General features: G+C 45.5%; 1 protein-coding gene across 1 annotated transcript in view; it reads right to left on the bottom strand.

The window, feature by feature from the left end:
• The window catches only part of PLCD1 (phospholipase C delta 1), a 53023-nt gene that overhangs the window by 16764 nt on the left and 16741 nt on the right, over positions 1 to 19518 (bottom strand). Inside the window, exons 3-6 of the mRNA XM_053263116.1 lie at positions 10261 to 10489; positions 8449 to 8578; positions 4598 to 4829; positions 450 to 651 (exon numbers count right to left, since the gene is read on the bottom strand). Of these exons, the coding sequence (XP_053119091.1) occupies positions 450 to 651; positions 4598 to 4829; positions 8449 to 8578; positions 10261 to 10489 (793 nt within the window). The remainder of the gene's footprint in view (positions 1 to 449; positions 652 to 4597; positions 4830 to 8448; positions 8579 to 10260; positions 10490 to 19518) is intronic.

Here is a 19518-nt window from a genome sequence, read left to right as displayed (position 1 = left end):
GTGAAAAGATATACTCGGAGGGCTGAGGAGGAAGAAAAGAGCGGCGTGCCCCGGTGGGGTGAGGAAGGGTAGTGGCAGCAGGGAGGTCTGTGGGGTGGTGGCTGTGGTGGCAGAGAGCTGGTCCTTGCCAGCCCCTGCCTCCCTCCTTGCACTCGTGCCTGAGGTGACCGCCTCACCTTGCCTCATGGAAGAGCCGCTCATGCGCAGGAAGCAGCAAGCACTGTCGCCTCACGGGTCTCCCGGCTGCCACCTCCATTCCCACCTCACTGGGGCAGGCTGCTCCTTCTCCCCCTCCTGGCCCCACTGGGGCACACCTGGCCCAAATATGAACCCGGTGTTTCCTTTTGTTTCTCCAACAAACGGGCAGAGAGAGGAGAAACATAGGGAGGCCATATTTCCCCCCGGCCCAGGGGCACGTCTATTCCAAAAACGGAGGCGTCTCACTGTACCTGATGTAGGCCTCTGTGCTGCTGGGCCCTGTCAGTTGGTCCTCCATGAGGTAGGTGTTGTGTGAAGACGACACGTAGTAGTGACTGAGGGGCTGCGTCATGTCCTGGTATATCCCGCTGTGGCGTTTATTGAAGATGTTCCCGTCAGCAGACAGCAAATACATCAGGAAGCCATCTTTGGTCATGGCCCTTTGTCTTCGGACTGAAAAAAACAAGCGGAAAAGAGAGGGAAGTAGAGCAACGCCTGTTTGTGCGGTGCAGATGGGAGTCACATACGGAGTCAGACCCTTGGTCTATCTAGCTCTGTATTGTCTTCACAGACTGGCAGCAGCTTTTCCAAGGTTGCAGGCCGGAATCTCTTCCAGCCCTATCTTGGAGATGCTGCCAGGGAGGGAACTTCGAACCTTCTGCACTACCCAGAGCTGCTCCATCCTCTAAGGGGAATATCTGACAGTGCTCACACGTCTAGTCTCCCTTTCAAATGTAACCAGGGTGGACCCTGCTTAGCTAAAGGGACAAGTCATGCTTGCTACCAAAAGACCAGCTCTCCTCTCTATATATATTCCCCCTCAGGGGATGGAGCCGCTCTGGGAACAGCAGAAGGTTCCAAGTTCCCTCCCTGGAAGCATCTCCAGGATAGGGCTTAGAGACTCCTGCCTGCAACCTTGGAGAAGCCGCTGCCAGTCTGTGTAGACAATACTGAGCTAGATGGACCAAGGGTCTGACTCGGTATATGGCAGTATCCTATGGTCTATGACATTTAGAGGCATCTTGCCTCTGAGGCTGGAGGTGGCCTATAGCCACCAGACTAGTGGCCATGGATAGACCTGTCCTCTTTAGACCGGTCTTCCTGTTCAGTAGGATCTGGAACACAGGAAGCTGCCTTATATTCCGTCAGACCATTGGTCCATCACACTCAACATTGTTACCCCAATTTACACAAAAGTCACTGATAAATGCAATCTGGCCTTACTGCTTGACATGAGAGGAGTCATTTTTGTACCAAAGCTGCTTGAAAGCTGGAAATAATAACCTTTGTGCTAGGAATAGCAGTTCCTCTATACAGATATCAAGGCTTTACATGTCACTGATAAGAGACAGATAAGAGACCATCTTACCATATCTTATCATCTTATCATCTTGTGATAAGAGACAGGAAAGAGCCTCATCCTGACAGTATCCCTCCAGCTCCGTATTGTCTACCCTGACTGGCAGCCGTTCTCCAAGGTTACAGGAAGACGCCTCTCCCTGCCTACATGGAAATGGTAGGGTAGGCAGTGGATCTGGGACCTTTTGCATGGTGTCAGAAGGGACCATTTTATGGTTTTTATCTTATTGTTAACCACCCGGGGGTCTAAGGACAAAGGGCTGTATATAAATATAAACAAATGAACAAATGCAAAGTAGATGCTCAACGTTGATCTACAGCCCCATCCCCTAAGGGGGATATCTTACAGTGTGCACATAGTCACCCATCCAAATGAAAACCAAGGCAGACCCTGCTTAGCAAAGAGGACAAGACCTGGAAATCGGAACCTTTTGGCAGTCCTGCCATTTGGTAGGCTGATAGTTGCTGCCAGGTGAGTCTTTTTGGTGGTTGCCTCTAGGCCCCCTCCAGTTTGGAACCAGCTTCCCTGTACTGTGTGGCAAATCTGGAAGAGTCCCCCACTTTAAGCAGGCAGCTAAGACCACCTTTTTAAAAAAATGTGATTTTATTTTTATTTTTTAAAAAAAATAAATTAAAAATTCTTTTTAAAATTTTCTTTCTTTTTATGATGGGGGTTGTTTTGTTCTTATTATTTTTTTAATGCTGGCTCTTGGATTTTTCTTGCCCCCTGCAGCATTATTGTAGGTTAATGATTTGATGTGTATTCCTTCTTTAGTTACATTCAGCTTTGAGAACCTTTCGATTGAAAAGGTAGTGTTTAGCAGAGGTATGATATTTTCCTTTCCAGCATGGGAGGAAAAGTGAAGGTCAATAATCCGCTCTGGCGGCAGCATGTGGACATCATACAAGTCAGATACTCTGTTGTGGAAGAGGAAGGGTAATGCTACAGCTAAACAGTGAGAGGTTAGACGTGGGACCTCCTGCATGCAACACTGAGCTACCACTAAGCTACAGTCCTCCTTCTGTTGATCACTAGTTGATCCCTGTTGGAATCTGGGTGGATCTTTGGAGAGGCTATTCTTAAGTTCTCATGGCTACTGATGCAATTCCTGCTTGTTCCTGACATAACTGGTTGGGCTGTGTGGCACCACATACGACCTCGCCTTCACTGATGATGAGCAATGTGGGCAGAGATGGGTGTTGGCACGCAACCCCTTTCAGGTCTGCTGCACACTGGGGGATTTCAAGTGGGCATGTAGCCCGGAAGTCCTTCCTTGGCCTCCCACCTCGGGAGCAAGAACAGACATGGATATATTTGTAAGAATAAAGCACAGAGATCACAAATTTCCTCAGGATACTTTCAGGCATTCATCATCACTATGATGCGTGGAAACTTGACCTGTCATTCTTTCTTTACCAAAATGACATTTAAAGCCTCAAATAAGCACGCAACTTTTGTTTTTTAAACCTTTTTCTGCAAAGAACAGTGGAATAATGGGGAAATTCTGAAAATTGCTAGACACCTGGAGTACGGTAGGGCACATTGCTTTGTGTTTTGGGCCGCTTGTTTTGCCTGTTTTTTCTGCAATTTTCCAGGCTTCCAGGAACCTAACCCTCGCAATCTCATTGCCCTAATGACTCAGTATTCGTGGTTTTGCTATCCATGGTCATTGCAGAGAACAGAACCCCCGTGAATACCGAGGTCCACCTGTATTTCATGCCACCACCAGAAACAGGAGTGTCTGAGCCAGGGATTCTCAACTTTGGGTTCCGAGATGTTGTTGGACTACAACCCCCATCATCCCCAGCCACAACGGCCTTTGGAGTTGTCATTTAACAACATCTGGGGACCTCAGGTTGAGAACCTCTGATCTAAACAGTTTGTTTGTTTTGCTTATTTATTTATTACATTTATATCCCACTCTTCCTCCAAGGAGCCCAGAGGGGTGTACATGGTTTGTTTATCTTCACAACAACCCTGAGAGGTAGGTTCGTCTGAGAGATAAGTGACTGGCCCACCCAGCGAGTGATTTTATATCACAGCTCTCATTTTCTGGGTGCTTCCAATGGTGCTCTGTAGTGCTTCTGAAGCACTGCTTTCCTGCAATGGAAGCTAAATTAAAACAGAAGTTCCACAAGGCACTAAATATACTGCTTCATTCCTGCTCTAAGCAATACAGCAATGCCTGTTCCAATGGGCAAGAGCCTATGCATATTTACGCAGATGCAAGTCCCATTCTGTTCAATGGAAATTACTCCCTGAAAAGTGTAAAGTCTTAATTTTAGCAAATGTCTCCCCCTCCCCCTGTCCTGCAATCAGCCCACAAAGGTTTATGCTGGACATCATTACTTTCAGATCCTACATGTCAACAACAAGCAGGGCTTTTCCTGTGGTAGCCCCATAGGGCACAACTTGTTCCACTGAGCCTTTGGAAGCTGAGGCTTTGTGTTTGGGTCTGATTGCTGTTTTTGTTGTTGCTAACTTTTAGATGTTAATTTTTAGCTTTAATTTTGACATTTAATTGCAGTTTTAACTTATTTTATGTGGACTGTTTCGAGAGTATCCCTAGTGGTAGAAAAATATGGTGCATCCATCTGTGGAGGAGAGCTGGTCTTGTGGTAGCAAGCATGAATTGTCCCCTTTGCTCAGTAGGGTCTGCCCTAGTTTGCATTTGAAATGGAGACTACATGAGTGAGCACTATAAGACATTCCTCTTAGGGGATGGGGACACTCTGGGAAGAGCACCTGAGTGCTTGCATGCAGAAGGTTCCAAGTTCCCTCCCTGGCAGCATCTCCAAGATAGGGCTGAGAGAGACTCCTGCCTGCAACCTTGGAGAAGCTGCTGCCAGTCTGTGTGGACAATACTAAGCTAGATGGACCAATGGTCTGACTCGGTATAAAGCAGGTTCCTGTATAAAGCAGCGAGATCTGGTGGGATCTATGTGAAACAGGATGCTGGACTAGATGGGTCCTGGGCTTGATCCAGAAGGCTGTTCTTGTGTTCCAACTTGTCCATCCATCTCGGGGTTACAAACCTACCAGTTTCATTGGGTTCATATCTCTCAATCAGAGAGAGTGCCATTTCTGGTCCAGCATCCTCCTCACGTTGTACTTCTTTGAGGAATCTAGCCAGAGCGTCCAGCGACATGATATTGTCAGCATTGCAGTGCTCTGAGAAGATCAGGTCAATTTCTTCCCTCTTGGTCAGGATCTTATAGAATTCCTCAATCTCGTCATCTTCCAAGGTCTCTGTCTGGGATGTGTCGCATTTCTGTGAATGCAGAGAGAAGAGGGGGAAATAACCTTCTTTCCTTATAGGCAGCCCACCCTGGGCACCCAGCCTGCAGCTTCTGCCAAACAAGCCTCTGATACCATTTCCCATCCTCCCCCCACCCCCGGCTTTAATGTTGCAATTGTGCCATCCTTTTTATAGAGCTGTAAGCAGCAACGGCTTTGGCTAAACAGCGTCCTGGGGGAGAAGTGCCTTCAGGGCCTCCCATCCCTACTTTGGTTTATTTGGGATGCTCTCCCAGTGGCCATTCGCTCCTCAGACTCCATCACCGTTTTCAGAAAGCACATTAAATCTTGGCTTTTTAATCCAGGCTTTTACATGATTGTTTTTATTACTTTTACATGTAATAAAATGTACATGTATAGTTTTTATGCTTGTATTTTATAGATTTTAAATTTGGTTTGTTTTTAGATTTTTAGCTTAATATTCTTATTGTCATTTTAGTGTATGTTTTTGTTTTAACTTTTGTCAACCACCTTGAAATTGTTTTTAATGAAAGGCAGTATATAAATTCAACAATAAATAAATAAATACATACATTTTATTTATTTATTTATTTTTACATTTATATCCCACTTTTCCTCCAAAGAGCTAAGAGCGGTGTACATGGTTATGTTTATCCTCACTGGCCCAGAGTCACCCAGTGAGTTTCATGGTTGAATGGGGATTCGAACTCAGGTCTTCCCGGTCCTAGTCCAGCACTCTAACCACTATGCTATGCTGGCAGCATGGTGTGTTTTCTTTAGAAGCATAGCAACTTTGCATTGCTAAAGAACAGAAAAATAAGAACCCTCCAAAAATCAAATTAAATGTTAGTTAGATAAAATTCGGGAGTTCCTAGTACAGGACAAGCTCTTTTCCAAGCTAAAAGCCTTTGCTCTTCCAAATTATATGTTTCTTTTTAGAACACTGGTTACCTTTTAAACAATTTATTGATGTTGAAAAAGTTGCTTATACAAGACCTGAAAGGCTGCAAATGATTTTTATTTTATAATTTAATTTACAACAATTATATTTTAAAATCACACCTTTTTGAAGTGGTGATTCTCTTTAATGAGCAGGGGGAGAGAAACTGGCCCTATCCATCCCCAGCACAGCATCCCTCCAGGGGCTGTTGCTGGTGTCTATCATATGTTTCTTTTTTAGACTGTGAGATTGTGAGCCCTTTGGGGACGGGGATCCATTTTATTTATTTATTTTTATTTCCCTATGCAAACCGCTTTGGGAACTTCTGTTGAAAAGTGATATATAAATATTCGTCGTCGTAGTAGTAAATGGGATAAGTGAAGTAATGATCCTGAGGTGTTATATTTATTTGGTCCTGAGCAGAGTTTTATCTGTTTTTTATAATTTTCCTTTGTACATTTCTGCAAAAAATTAAAAATTACAAGTATATAAATGAACATAGGAAGCTGCCTTATACTGAGTCAGATCATTGGTCAGTCTAGCTCCGTGTTGTCTACACTGACTGGCAGCAGCTCTCCAAGGTTTTAGGCAGGAGTCTCTTCCAAACCTACCTGCCGATGCCACCAGGGAGGAAACCTTCTAAATGCAAAGCAGGTGCTCTAAGACTGAGCTATGGCTGTCCTTCCCTCTCTCTGATTCCTTCTCTATGGTCAGATATAGACCGTAAGCAACTGCAGGCAGAGACTTGCCCACTCCCCCGCCCCGCTCCATTTTTGCTTATTTATGAAAAAAATTGATAGCCCACCTTTCTATCAATTCTGATCAACGAAACAGCACACAACATAAATCATAACAAAAATAAATAGAGCTTTTTTTTAAAAAAGCACGACTAGTCGTTCCCCTAAAATAAATGCCACAGTTACACATAATTTAACAAACCATGCACAATACCATAGAACATCATGCCACAACCAGACCAAAAGCTTGTCTAAAGAGCTGGGGTTTCAGACATGCAGTAAAACCTCTTCTGGACTAAGCCAAGCATACATCCGCAGAGAGAGAGCAGTGCAAAGCTGAGAAACATGGCAGCTGGGAAAGCCATAGATCATGTGCGACCATCTACTGACTCTCAGGCCATGGAGGGACACGGATCAGGACTTCTGTATCAAATGGATTGCATGATGTGACACATATGGGAGAAGGTGATCCTTAAGGTCTAAGAACCCAGACTGCTTAGGGCTGTAAGGGTAAAAAGAGGGAAGCAGAAATACAGGTACCTAGTCTCCACCAGAACCTTAAAAAGGTGGCCCCAATGCTTGGGTTGATGGTGAAGGGGAGAGGGAGCTCATTTACCCCGACTGTGTCTACTGCTTGCATGGGACCTGCTTGCCACTTACTTCCTTAGTATCTTACTGGAATCAGCAGTCATCTGCTAAAGCAGGCTGCGTCTTGTGATAGTGAGGATGAATTGTCCACTTTGCTAACCAGAGTCCGACCTGGTTTGCATTTGAATGTTAGACTGCATGTGTGAACACTGTAAGATATTCCCCTCAGGGGATGGGGCCTCTCTGGGAAGAGCCCCTGCATGCTTGCATGTGCAGAAGGTTCCAAGTTCCCTCCCTGACAGAATCTCCAAGATAGGGCTGAGAGAGACTCCTGCCTGCAACCTTGGAGAAGCCGCTGCTAGTCTGGGTAGATAACACTGAGCTAGATGGACCAAGGGTCTGTCTCGGTATATGGCATCTTCCTATGTTTTGATGTTCCTATGGCTGCACAACGTCAATCTTCCAGCTGGTTTGGGAATAGAACTCCCATCATCCCCAGCTACAGTGGCCAAAGTTAGGGATTGTGGGAGGTGTAGTCCAACATCTGCAGGACAGCCAAAGTTGTGCAGCCCTGCAGTAGAGGAAGGGCTTCCAAGTTAGAGGCTATATCTTCCAGGGGGGCTCCAGTCCCAGTACCTTGCAGTTAAGTGCTGCCTAGAACAGGGGAAGGCAACGCCGGCACTCCAGCTGTTGTTAAACTACAAGTCGCATCATCCCAAGCCACAATTCATTGTCACTGGGGAGGATGAGAGTTGTAGTTCAACAACAGCTGGAATGCCAAGGTTGCCAAGGTTCCCAACCCATTTTACTCCAGATCTTACTGAACTACAATTCCCATCACCCCCGCCACAGGGGTTGAAGGCCATTATAGCACTGGATGATGGGAACTGTCCAAAAATATCTGGGGACCCAAGGTTTGGGAACCCCTGGTGTGAACAACAACAACATCATTTATTCAGTTCATACTCTGGGCTCAGTTCTTCACTGGTCCAATTAACTAGCCCGCTTTGTATAGAGAATTCTATTCCGGAGGAGCCATTCAACACCTTTGCTGCATACTGCAAACAACCCCTGCTAACTGGGCATAGAGGCACCTTTTAACATGGTGATTCTCTTTATATAGCAGGGGGAGAGTAAATGGCCCTAGTCACCCCCAGCACAGTACTTCCAGTGACTGTTGTGATGTCTATCTTATGTTTCTTTTTAGATTGTGAGCCCTTTGGGGACAGGGAGCCATCTTATTTGTTTGTTATTTCTCTGTGTAAACCGCCCTGAGCCATTTTTGGAAGGGTGGTATAGAAACCGAATCAATCAATCATAACAGCAACAACAACAACTAGGACCTGAGTAAAGAGAATCCTCCTTACCGTAAAGATCTGCCAGGCGTAGTTGTCGTCGACTTGGATGTTGACTTCTTTCAGGAAATTCTTGAGCTCTTTAAAGCTCATCTTGTTGTCTTTGTTCTTATCCGCCTTCCGCAAGCAGGAGTGGATCCAGCTGTTTAATCAATTCTAAGGAACTTAGACTAGAAAGGAATTTCATTCCCACCCTTGCTTCTTAAGTTTGGAACAGATTCTTGGAGGGGAGTGTGTGGGGTGGGGGCGGAGCTTAGGGTGAAACAGGTGGCTCCTATTCACCTTAGTCTCAGCCTCAAAGCCTGTTCAACTGAACCTGCCCTCTGTTTATTTTGGACATAATGCATAATTCTAAAGTGGCAACATGGAAGTATCTATGCTATAAATGTAGGCTACCTAATAGAATTAGTGTCTAAGTTAATAATTGTTTAATAGGTACAGTTTAGAATGGATTTATATAGTGTATATATAATAATGATTCTTTTTTTGCAGGTCAGAGACAAAATAAAGTTAGTTGGATGGATGGATATAAACGGTAGACTAACTTGCACACAAGAATGGTTGTGTGGCAAAGTCAACAAAAGCGAACTTACTCTATGACCTCAGCCAGTGGAATCACCCATGTGGACATAAGTCAAGATCAAAAGCCCTACTCAGACACCATATTGTACACGCGTACAAGTGTGTTTATGGCCAGTTTGGATGAGGAAGGGCACAACACACAAGCAGGATGGGGGTCACACCGAGAGTGGCCTGCCCTGATGCCGCTGGAAGACATCCTGAGGCACCATCGGGGTGTCCCTTAATCGTGTAAGGGGGTGTTCAGTTGAATTACCCCTCAACGCATGCTCCAAGATCCTGTTTAAACAGGGTTTTGGTGTGCATGTCAGGGGATTATTCATATGAACACTCCCTCACGCAATTAAGGGATGCCCCAACCACACATCAGGACATCTTCCAGTGAGATCAGGGCAGGTGAGCTCTTGGCACAAGGCCATCCTGATTACTTAGCCCCTGCTCAGTTATCCCCTAGTAACTGAGCAAAAAGGCAAAAGTGGTGATTCTCTTTATTGAGCAGGGGGAGAGCAACCTATCCATCCCCAGCACAGCATCCCTCCAGTGGCTGTTGCTGGTGTCTACCTTGTTTCACACTCTAGCTGTGTGCACCTGTCTTTGGTAATGGTTTGGGTAACCCCTCTCTCCCCCCACAACACAAACTGCCAAATATCCATGAGAGCCAGCGTGGTGTAGCGGTTAGAGTGCTGGACTAGGACCGGGGAGACCCGAGTTCAAATCCCCATTCAGCCATGATATTAGCTGGGTGACTCTGGGCCAGTCACTTCTCTCTCAGCCTAACCTACTTCACAGGGTTGTTGTGAGGAGAAACTTAAGTATGTAGTACACCGCTCTGGGCTCCTTGGAGGAAGAGCGGGATATAAAATGTAATAATAATAATAATAATAATAATTAATAATAAATCACACTGCCCACTGAAAGGTTTGGGCCCTTCATTTTAACACCTGCAGCTCGAAGCATCACCAAATATATGCCACAGAGAGAGGGATTTTCTGATATTTAAAATGTTTATAAAGAATAACACTTAATAGTTAAAATTGTCATTTTCTGCGCCCTCTGCCTGCTGCTGCATGGCTGGCCCACCCCTCCTCCTGGCTCTGAGCTGGGTACAGACTCTCTCAAATTCAAGGCACAGGCTGAAAGTGAACTCCTGTGCATGCACTGAACATAAAGTCTGAGGCACAAAGATCTGTACGTGCTTGCATATTAAGCCCTGGCCCAGTGTCTCTTCTGTAATGAAAAGGATACTGTTGTAATTTCAGCCGTTGGCTCATAGAGTTGGTCTTAACGATGATCTTCCTCAGGCCTGCAACCCAGTGGTTGGCATCTACCTCAGAGGTCGCTATGAGGTCCAGGTTTTTCCTCTGGTCTTTGAAGATGATAGAAAAGCAGCGGTATTCGGGCACATCCTTGGCGTATTTTTCCATCCCTTCCGTCTTGTGGCCTGCCCTCACGTCCTGGATATCCTCTATGGAGACTGGAAACAAAGAGGGACAACTTGCTATCAGGGTACTGTTTGGGCTTATCTGCACTTTGCAGTGAATTTTACTAAACACCTCCTCCCCTGCCTTTCTCTCCTCTCTTTTCCCACATCTTCCCGCAAAAACGGCTTGACCTATCTTTGTTTCAAAACAGAAAATCAAGAAGGGAAAGGTCATGAGGGAACAAGAATGCCCCCTTTTCAGAGCACCCAACCCAGGGGTGGCCCAAGTATTGCGGGGCTCAAGGGGAGGCAAAGAAATTGCCTTGCCCCATGACCCAGGTTTGGGGCGGCTCCCTTTCAAAACCAGCCTCTGCTTTGAAAGAGCTGGGTCGGGGGGAGCAGAAAAGGCAGCCAACAGCTTCCTCTTGAGCTTCTTGCAAGCTTTGCAAAGAGTGTGAGGAGAGGTGCTCCATGCAAAGTTTGCAAGATCAGTCCCAAGGAACTGTTTCAAAGGCAGCAGCAGGAGGCAATTTGCCACCCCTCTGACGTACCAATAATCTGCCACCTGAGACCACTACCTCGCCTTGCCTCATGGAAGGGCTGCCCCTGACCCAGCCTTTTCTGCATATGCAAAATATGCAGAATAACTTGATCCAGCCTCCAACAAAGTTTTAATTTCTAGGCCCAGAAATCATAAGAAGCAACTGATCAAACTACTGCACATCATGTAGCAACAATATGTTTACTTAACTCTCCCAGTGAAATCAATGGGACATAAAGGTGCTTCTTTTTGGCTGGATGTATGACAAATAAGACAAATATTTATATAGGAATATGACAAATAATAATAGATCATGTCTATTATTAAGACCAGTGTACCCTAAGAGGAAAGCAAAAAGGAGGTGCCCAGGCCAGCAAGCTCTTGTCCCCAGCTCCTGAAAAGACCAACAGCCTGAGACGAAAAGGCTTTTACTCTTATGTAATTTCTCTGTCCTTTAATATTGTAAACCGCTTTGGGTGCCTTTGTCAAGGCAGAAAGGCGGTATAAAAATGCAACAAATAAATAAATAATATTATTATGGTTGTTATGATTATACATAATTATCATTAAGGTTCTCATGCTGCCCTCTTCTGACAGCAAAAAGTGGACCACACAATAAAACAATGTCGTCAAATTATGTAAAAGTAGATTCTTAAAATAAATTAAAAACTTATTATGTTAGACATCAGAAGAACGGTGAAAAGGAAGGCTAAATCTCAAAAATGCCATGAGAGGGGCATGGAGGCAGTTCTACCCACTTGTTTCAGACCACCTGTGATATATTCTCTCTGGTTATTAGGAGAGGTAAGAAGTAAGTATGACAAATGCTCTCTTAAAAGTACCCCTCCCCTTTTGTAAACTTGCTTCCCTAATTCCATTCGTAATTATCTTTGTTTTTCTAAAAGCATGAGGGCTTAGTAGCTTAACTTCAGAAACAAATAACAGTATGGATTCTTTGGAATTTAACACAAATATATGGACCACACAAAGGTGCTTTAGGAATGGAGGAGGGGTTACGTTGCTCACTCCTTTTGGGGGTGTAAAACCCTCAAATCTCATTCTTTGCAAGACACTAATAACATCAAGCAATAGGGGTTCTAAGCCTCTTGTACATGGGGACTATCTGCCTTTCAGTTAAGAAAGAAAGAAAGCTGCCCAGGGAAAGAGAAGTGCAACAGGCTGTAATATCCTACAGCCAGATTTAAGCTTTGGTCTTCCAAATTCTCTGCCCACGACACTGTCATGTCTTAAATCTTAAATTTAAGCAGCAGAGCCTTGCAGAAGACAAATGGGATGCATCAAATGGGATGCAGCCCAGTGAGTGGGAAGCATTTTCGGCTGGCAACAGTTTGAAGAGGCACTTCTGTGCCCCATGTTTCGTTCATTAAGCATGCAGCTCAGAGATTGCTCCACATCCACTTGTAAAAGCCATGCCAAAGCAAAAGCAATTGAGCCGGTTCATTTCCAAAATGCCCTGGACTCTGGAGGAAATTTGCAACCAGTCCAGGTGCAAAAAACGTTGTCTCTTGTCTCAACAGTAAAGCCAGTCAGCTCAAAATGAAATGCTGGGCCATAGCTTTTTAAAAACACTCACACCCCTGTATATTTCCACAAGGAAGTGGAGAATGACCCATATTTTAAAGCCAAGGCAGGTCCACTGCAGGATTATTCTGCTAATCACTACAGCAGGGTTTCTCAAATTTACCCGCTATCTCCAGGGATGATGGGGACAAAGGGAGTTGTATTCCAACAACATATGGCAACCCAGATTTGAGGACCCCTGCACTATGGGCATATCTCCCTGAAGCTACTTTTCACGTGAGGCATAAAGAGCCCTGCTGGATCAAGCTGCATCTAATCCTCCAGCATCCTGTTTCTCACAGTGGCCAACCATATGCTTTCAGGAAACCTATGAGCAGAGCATGAAGGCAAAAATCCTGCCCCACTGTTCTCCCACCCACAACTGGTATTCCGAGTCACTGCCACTAAACATGGAGGTCCCATTTAGCCATCATGACTCATAGCCTTTGCTAGCGGCTATTAATTGATCTAATCCCATCTGAAAGCCTACAGCACTGGTGACCATCACCGTATCTTGTGGCAGTGAGTTCCAAGGTTTAATTGCACATGGCACAAAAAAGGTCATTTCTTTTGCCTGTCCTGAATCTATTGCCAGTTAATGGAACTGGATGACCAGCTGGGATGGAGAGCCAGCCTTGCGGTAGCGAGCATGAATGGTCCTTTTGCTAAGCAGGGTTCATGTTGGTTTGCATTTTGATGGGTAACTACATGTGAGCACTGTCTGCTGTAAGATATTCCCCTTAGGGGATGGGGCCATAGCTCAGTGGTAAAGCATCTGCTTTGAATGCTGAGGGTCCCAAGTTCAATCCCTGGCATTTCCAGGTAGGGCTGGGAGAGACTCCTGCCTGAAACCTTGGAGAGTTGCTGCCAGTCAGTGTAGACAATATTGAGCTAGATGGATCAATGGTCTGACTCAGTATAAGGCAGCTTCATATGACACCAAGTTCTAAACTGTGCAAGAGTATGTCAGCTCAGTTACATGTGTACACAAACTGTGCAAACATTGCACGAATGATGTTTTACAAGAGTATGTCCATCATTTTCAGTAGGCTTACTCTTGTGCCACATTTGTGCAATGTTTGCATTTGCATTACTTGCGAGTGTTGGACTGGGACGAGGAAGACCCAAGTTCAAATCCCCATTCAGCCATGAAACTCACTGGGTTGTAGAAGAATTCCCTAGCCCGGGTTCAGAGTGCGAGAACTGACACCAGCGAATTGAGAGAAAACAGATTTATTGCCTGGCAATTTGATCTCAGTGGAATCGCTCCCAACCTGAGATAAAGATTACATTCCAGTTTCAGTTCTTATACTCATCTTAATTACATTCAGTGGATACAATCTTCATCAGTTAGCATCATTTATCCGTCATATTACAATTATTATAATCATGCTCATATTACAATTGGCAACATTCCTCTATTACAATTAAGCCTTTCTCCTTCTACATATAGATAAGCAAACTATCTACTCTTCCTCCAGACGTGCCCTTGAAAATGTTAGTTTACACGCTTGGCTAGCTGGAGATATCAGAGAGAGAGGCCTCTCGCTGGCATCCCATCCAGACCAGTTAATTTATGACCTTAACAACTTGCAATTAACAACAAGGCAGCTTATATACCCTATTAACCATTTCTTGACCAGCACAAACCTGAGTTTCTGCCTCAGGGTGACTCTGGACCAGTCACGTATCTCTCAGCCTAACCTACCTCCCAGGGTTGTTGTGAGGATAAAAATAATCATGTGCACCTCTCTGAGCTCCTGGGAGAAAGAGTGAGATCTAAATGTAAAAATTGATTGATTAATTAATTAATTAATTGAATTACTGCGCTGACATACTCTTGTGCAGTATGTCAGCCAATATGAGCACACCCTAACACACTTCCAATAGGCTGCAGACTGTTCTTTACCACAAAGAAATACAAATGAGGGACACGTAGCTGACTTCATGGCTTGCCACCACATTTGCACAAAGTTATCTTTGTGCAAATTGAACAGAATCCAGCAAGCCACACACACACAATCTCAGCATGGTTTGTATTGTATAGCATGCTGCAGAAAGCAGATAAGACGCTATCTAAACCACAGACCTACAATGGGTCTGAGTCCTAACATGTGTGAAGTGTGATGAAAAGACCCACAAAGGATGGCTTCTCCACAAGCAGCCACAATGAATCTGTGCCTTTCCGCCGAGTCGGTCGATTTGTGTGCTGTTCCATTTGAAGGGCTACAAATCACTAATGAAACACACCGCCGATTCTGGGCACTTTCAGACCTTATCCCCAAGAAAATACGATCACGCCAAGGCTTGTCTACGCCAGCATCCTGTCTCTCCTTGCAACACCAACCAGTCCCTGCTTTTCCACTTGCAGTCACATGTGAAATTGCAACATTCCATCCATACCACAATAGTTGCAAAGCTGACACCCAGACCCATGTGGCGCTAGTGTGAACATGTCACACTAGCACAGGGATCCGGGACTAGCTAGTTGGGACCTTGCATTCCAGGCCAGTGTTGTGCTGTTGCAACAGGGTGTGTGCTTGCGGAATCTGTGGTGGGCCTCCCTGTTGTGTGAAACCTCTTCCTCAATACATGCTGCCGGCGAATAATAATCCACCTTGTTGTGCAAGTGCAAGGCTTACACAAGCAGACCAGGAGCGCAAGAGATTGAGCGATGTGACCGTCTTGTGTCGGCGCCCAGCCAATCAGCTGGGCGCTGGGACGCACGTTCTAAAGGCACACCCAGGAGGATTCAATATATAGATCACCACGTTAAAAGGTGCCTCTTTGCCAAGTTAGCAGGGGCAAAGAGCATAATTTGTTTTATGCTTGTTGTAAACCACCCAGAGATGCAAGTTTGGAGCGATGCACAAATATACTAACTAACTAACCAAATAAATAAATAAATAAATAAATGAGAGGCACAAGGAGACTAGACTCTGAAAGGAAGGGACATTTGAACAGTGCAGTTCCCGCATAGCAACCAGACGGCTGCCGCTTTAGGCTTCTGTGTTGGATAGATTAATGGACAGCCCTGTGAAACCTGTTTCCTGAAAGAAATTTGTTTTTGGTGCCGAGGAAACTGTAAATACTTTTCCAGCTCCGCTGTCCCAGTTTGCAAAGAGCTTCTTATTAACTGCTAGACGGTGTTGCATCCCTCATGAATGGTGGTGCCGAGAGAAAGAGGCACTCAAAAGACCGAAATGCCTGCTGGTTTTGTTTTAAGAGGCAATAACATTGACTTCCCCAGTATGAGCAGCACTTGCTTTTCACCCAGACATCTGTTAGCGCTGTCACTTAGATGGCGTCCTAGTAGTCTGATCTCCAACTTCTTATCTAGCACCCAGATTAATGTCTCTCTGTCTTTTCCATGGCGGGGCGGGTGGGGGGGGGATCAAGAGGCAAGCTGGAAAAGAGCTTTTTAATTTTATGTTCCCACACAGAGGGAAACGTCTTGCCACAATGGTGACAGGCTGCCAGTGAAGATAAGCAGTCTCCACAGAGGCACCCCAGGAGGTATTCCTGAGGACTGACAATTTAGCGTCGCCTCACTGCAGGGTTTCTGACTCCAGCTGAAGCTGTTCCTGGAGGCTCTTTTCCCCCAGTAGCGCGCCCCCCCCCAATATTTTTCACAATATCAAGTCATTTACAACTCCAGTTGCTTTTAATAGTCACCCGGGACTTTTACACACACCAGGTTTTACTGAGAGTTTTTTTTTAGGGGGGGGGAGGTTTCCTATGAACTCAAAGTTGTCCCCAGAACAACTGCAAATAGTGGATTCTTTTTTTAACCCCAGATATCAATCAGGCTATACTCTGACGCTCAGTGAAAAAAAACCCAAATTGTGTGTGAACTGCTCCCCGATATCTCGCAGGGACTTCGGGGTCAATATGTGTGAACACACCCCCTCCATTCCAGAGGAGATACAAATTAAAGGGCTTCAAAAGGCCCATGTGAAAAGCTTCCTGGAGGTTTTACAGACAGGGCTTTATGCTGTGGGATGTCCAAGGAGCTAATCTAATTCGCAGCAGATCCGAGACAGTTTAACCCAGGGGATTAGGTGGAACAATTAGGTGGAGCATTCACATAGCTGCTCCCCTACGCACATCAAAGACAAGCATCGGAGCTTAGCAGAAACATCGAGGTTTTTTTCAAAAGCCGCTAGAAATAGAAGATTATTTTAAGTCGGTTAAGGTTAGGGTTAAGGTCTAGAGAGCTACATATTAGGCGTGTGTGTGTGTGTGTGTGTATATGTATGTCTACATAGATAATGAATGGAGCCCTGCACTGGGAACGGTCGTCTCTGCATGGTGCTGGAGGGGCTGTGTGGAGCATCCGGTTTAAGCTTTGCTCAGGCCTAATAAACAAGCGGTTAGTGAGTCACATTTAGGGTTGATGGGGGCTGCCACCGGCTCCTCCTGGGCCTTGCCATGAAGAGCGCTGCAGTCGCAGCCCAAGCCTGTCCAGGGCAGACTGGCCGTTTCTGATGAGAAAACTGATATACAGGCAAACCTTGCCATTCGTGGGTAACTGGCACCCAACCTTGGCATACGTTGCGGGGGAGGTCAAATGCGGGTTAATTCTGCATATCCGTGGTTTCGAGTGGCCAGAAGTGACCTCCAAGGTTGTTTCCGGCCGCCCTTGTAAGGAAAGGAGCCATTTTGTGTTGTTTTTTAAAAATCTGTGAAAACTCACGGGAAAATGGCAAGTTTTGGACTTCTGAGAAGCATTGCAGGACAGCTGCAGACCCACAAAGCATGGTAGGGTACTTTATTTCCATTATTTTCACCCCCTTTCACCAGTTTTTTGTTTGTTTTTTGCAACCTCCAGAAACCTAATACCTCCCCTGCCCCATTCCCATTGACTTAATGGTCCGTTATCCGCGGGTCCGTATCCGTGGTCATAGTGGAGAACGGAACCCATGCAGACAATGGGGTTCTCCTGTAATCTGTGCTCCTCATAACCCCGCTGGCACCATGCAGAGATTACTGTTCCCAGTGTGGGGCTCCTTTTAAAGAAAATGGAACCTACTCAAGCTCAAGCACCATCTTGGAAGATGCCCAAGGAACGTGCAGGAGCACGCTGCTATTGGAATACCATCTAATGCTCAGTTTGTGTATTGGGACAAGCAAGAAGTGGTAGACTGCTACGTTTCTATATGATTTTGTCATAAGAGGGAACCTTTGCCAAAATTTGGATTGTTTACAAGGAATGAGCGATATTGTTGTGTGCCACTGAAGGAGACCCAGGAGGGGCTGAAATGTTTTGGGTTTTTTAAAAAAAACAACAATATCACATAGTAACAATGTCACATAATATCACATAGTAATACATTCAACAATCATATTTTCCATATATCACAAGAGAATCGGGAATCAAATCTAGTATTATTAATATGATAAATATAATCTAAGCAAATACGGTAGAACTGTGATAATCTTCTCAGCCTTCATTAATCTAATCTTATCAGTGATGTTTTCTAGCATGGCCTGCCCACTAGGGGCGGTGGGCAGCAATGGTGGACCCCTTCCTTGGCATCCAGAGGCTACTCCGTTACCCCCGGATGCCATGACAGACCACCAGCCAAGCCAAGCTGGCTCCTCCTGGTCCCTGCCTGAGCCTGACAAAACATTGGTCTCGAATGGTGAAATCTTGTGAGACGCGGGAGCAGGCTCGCAAGATCCCACACCGAGATCTCATGAGGCCTGGAGATCTCATGAGGGATCCGGTGAGACTGGGAAAACTCGCAAGACTATCAGCGAGATCCCAACTGTATCTAAAGAGTGGCTGGCTGATTATGAGGAGCCAGTCTGGTGAGAGCTGCCCAGAGAGTGGGAGCTCCAGGATCCAAGAGCCTAAAGGGGCAAGAGCATCGTAATAGGCGGCCTGTGGTGCAAACAGGGGTCTGTGAGGAGGCGAGCTCAAGGGCCCGAGCTCTGAGGCTGGAGCCTAAGCCGCTGCGAACACAGGCTACAAAGGGTGCCCAACAGTTATATATTCCAAGTAGCATTATAGAGTTGGAGGGGGTTTAGTGGGCCAATGCCTGTTAATCTGAGCCAAACATCCCCATTCGACCCTTTGTCTAATTTGCCACCCTAAGAAGAGGTGTAGCCCTGAGAGAAAACGTGGCACCTGAGGCTATGCTCTGACAAACGTAGCACCAGGCTTTGTGGCCTCTGTGGTGGGTACCACCAAAGATGCTGAACACAAGGCTACTTAGAGCCCATAAGTGATTTCTGCCTTAGACACAGGGGGAAAACGCTGCGTATGCAAAAAGCGCAAAGGATCGCTGGCCCTGAAGAGACTTCTCTAGAATTTTGTTGTTGTTGCCTGTATTCTACCCAAGACAACCACAGGGCTCTGTGGTCGGCTGACTCGACAGCACACTTTACCTTTACAAAGCATTCACTGTTAGCCTGTTTATTGTTTTCTTAGCCTATGTTGAATAAGTAATAAATATCAAAGTCTTGTTTCCCAGTTAAAGTTGCTTCTTGTTCAGTTACTTATAAATAGGGATGTGCCCGAACCGGTTCGGTGCCTCCTTGGGGAAGTGCCGAACCGGCTCGGGTGCCCACATCTGAACCAGTTCAGCAGGGTGGGGATTGGTTCCTTTAAAAACTAGATAATCAGGACCATACCTTCTCCTCTGCTGCCTTGCTTTTCTTGGCACAGTGCTCACTTTCCAAAAGGCCGCGTGTGGCTACGGTGCTGCTCCCAGCAGCCTATGTGCGGTGGCCATGTGTGTGCCAACTTTTATAAGTTTCTAAAGACTTACCTTTTCACCCAAGCTTTTTAACTGGACTGTGGTTTCAAATGGTTTTAAGGTTTTTATTTTTAATCTGTTTTATGTTGTTGCAAACTGCCCAGAGACAGAAGATTGGGGCGGTATAAAAATTTGGAAAATAAATAAATAAAATAAAATTCTTATGATTCTTTCTCTGTTTCCTACACTTTCAGGTG

This window comes from Hemicordylus capensis, chromosome 6, assembly GCF_027244095.1.
Source record: "Hemicordylus capensis ecotype Gifberg chromosome 6, rHemCap1.1.pri, whole genome shotgun sequence".
NCBI classification, from domain to species: Eukaryota; Metazoa; Chordata; class Lepidosauria; order Squamata; family Cordylidae; genus Hemicordylus; species Hemicordylus capensis.
Note: the sequence above shows the minus strand (reverse complement) of the source record. Positions and strands in the feature narration are given on the sequence as shown.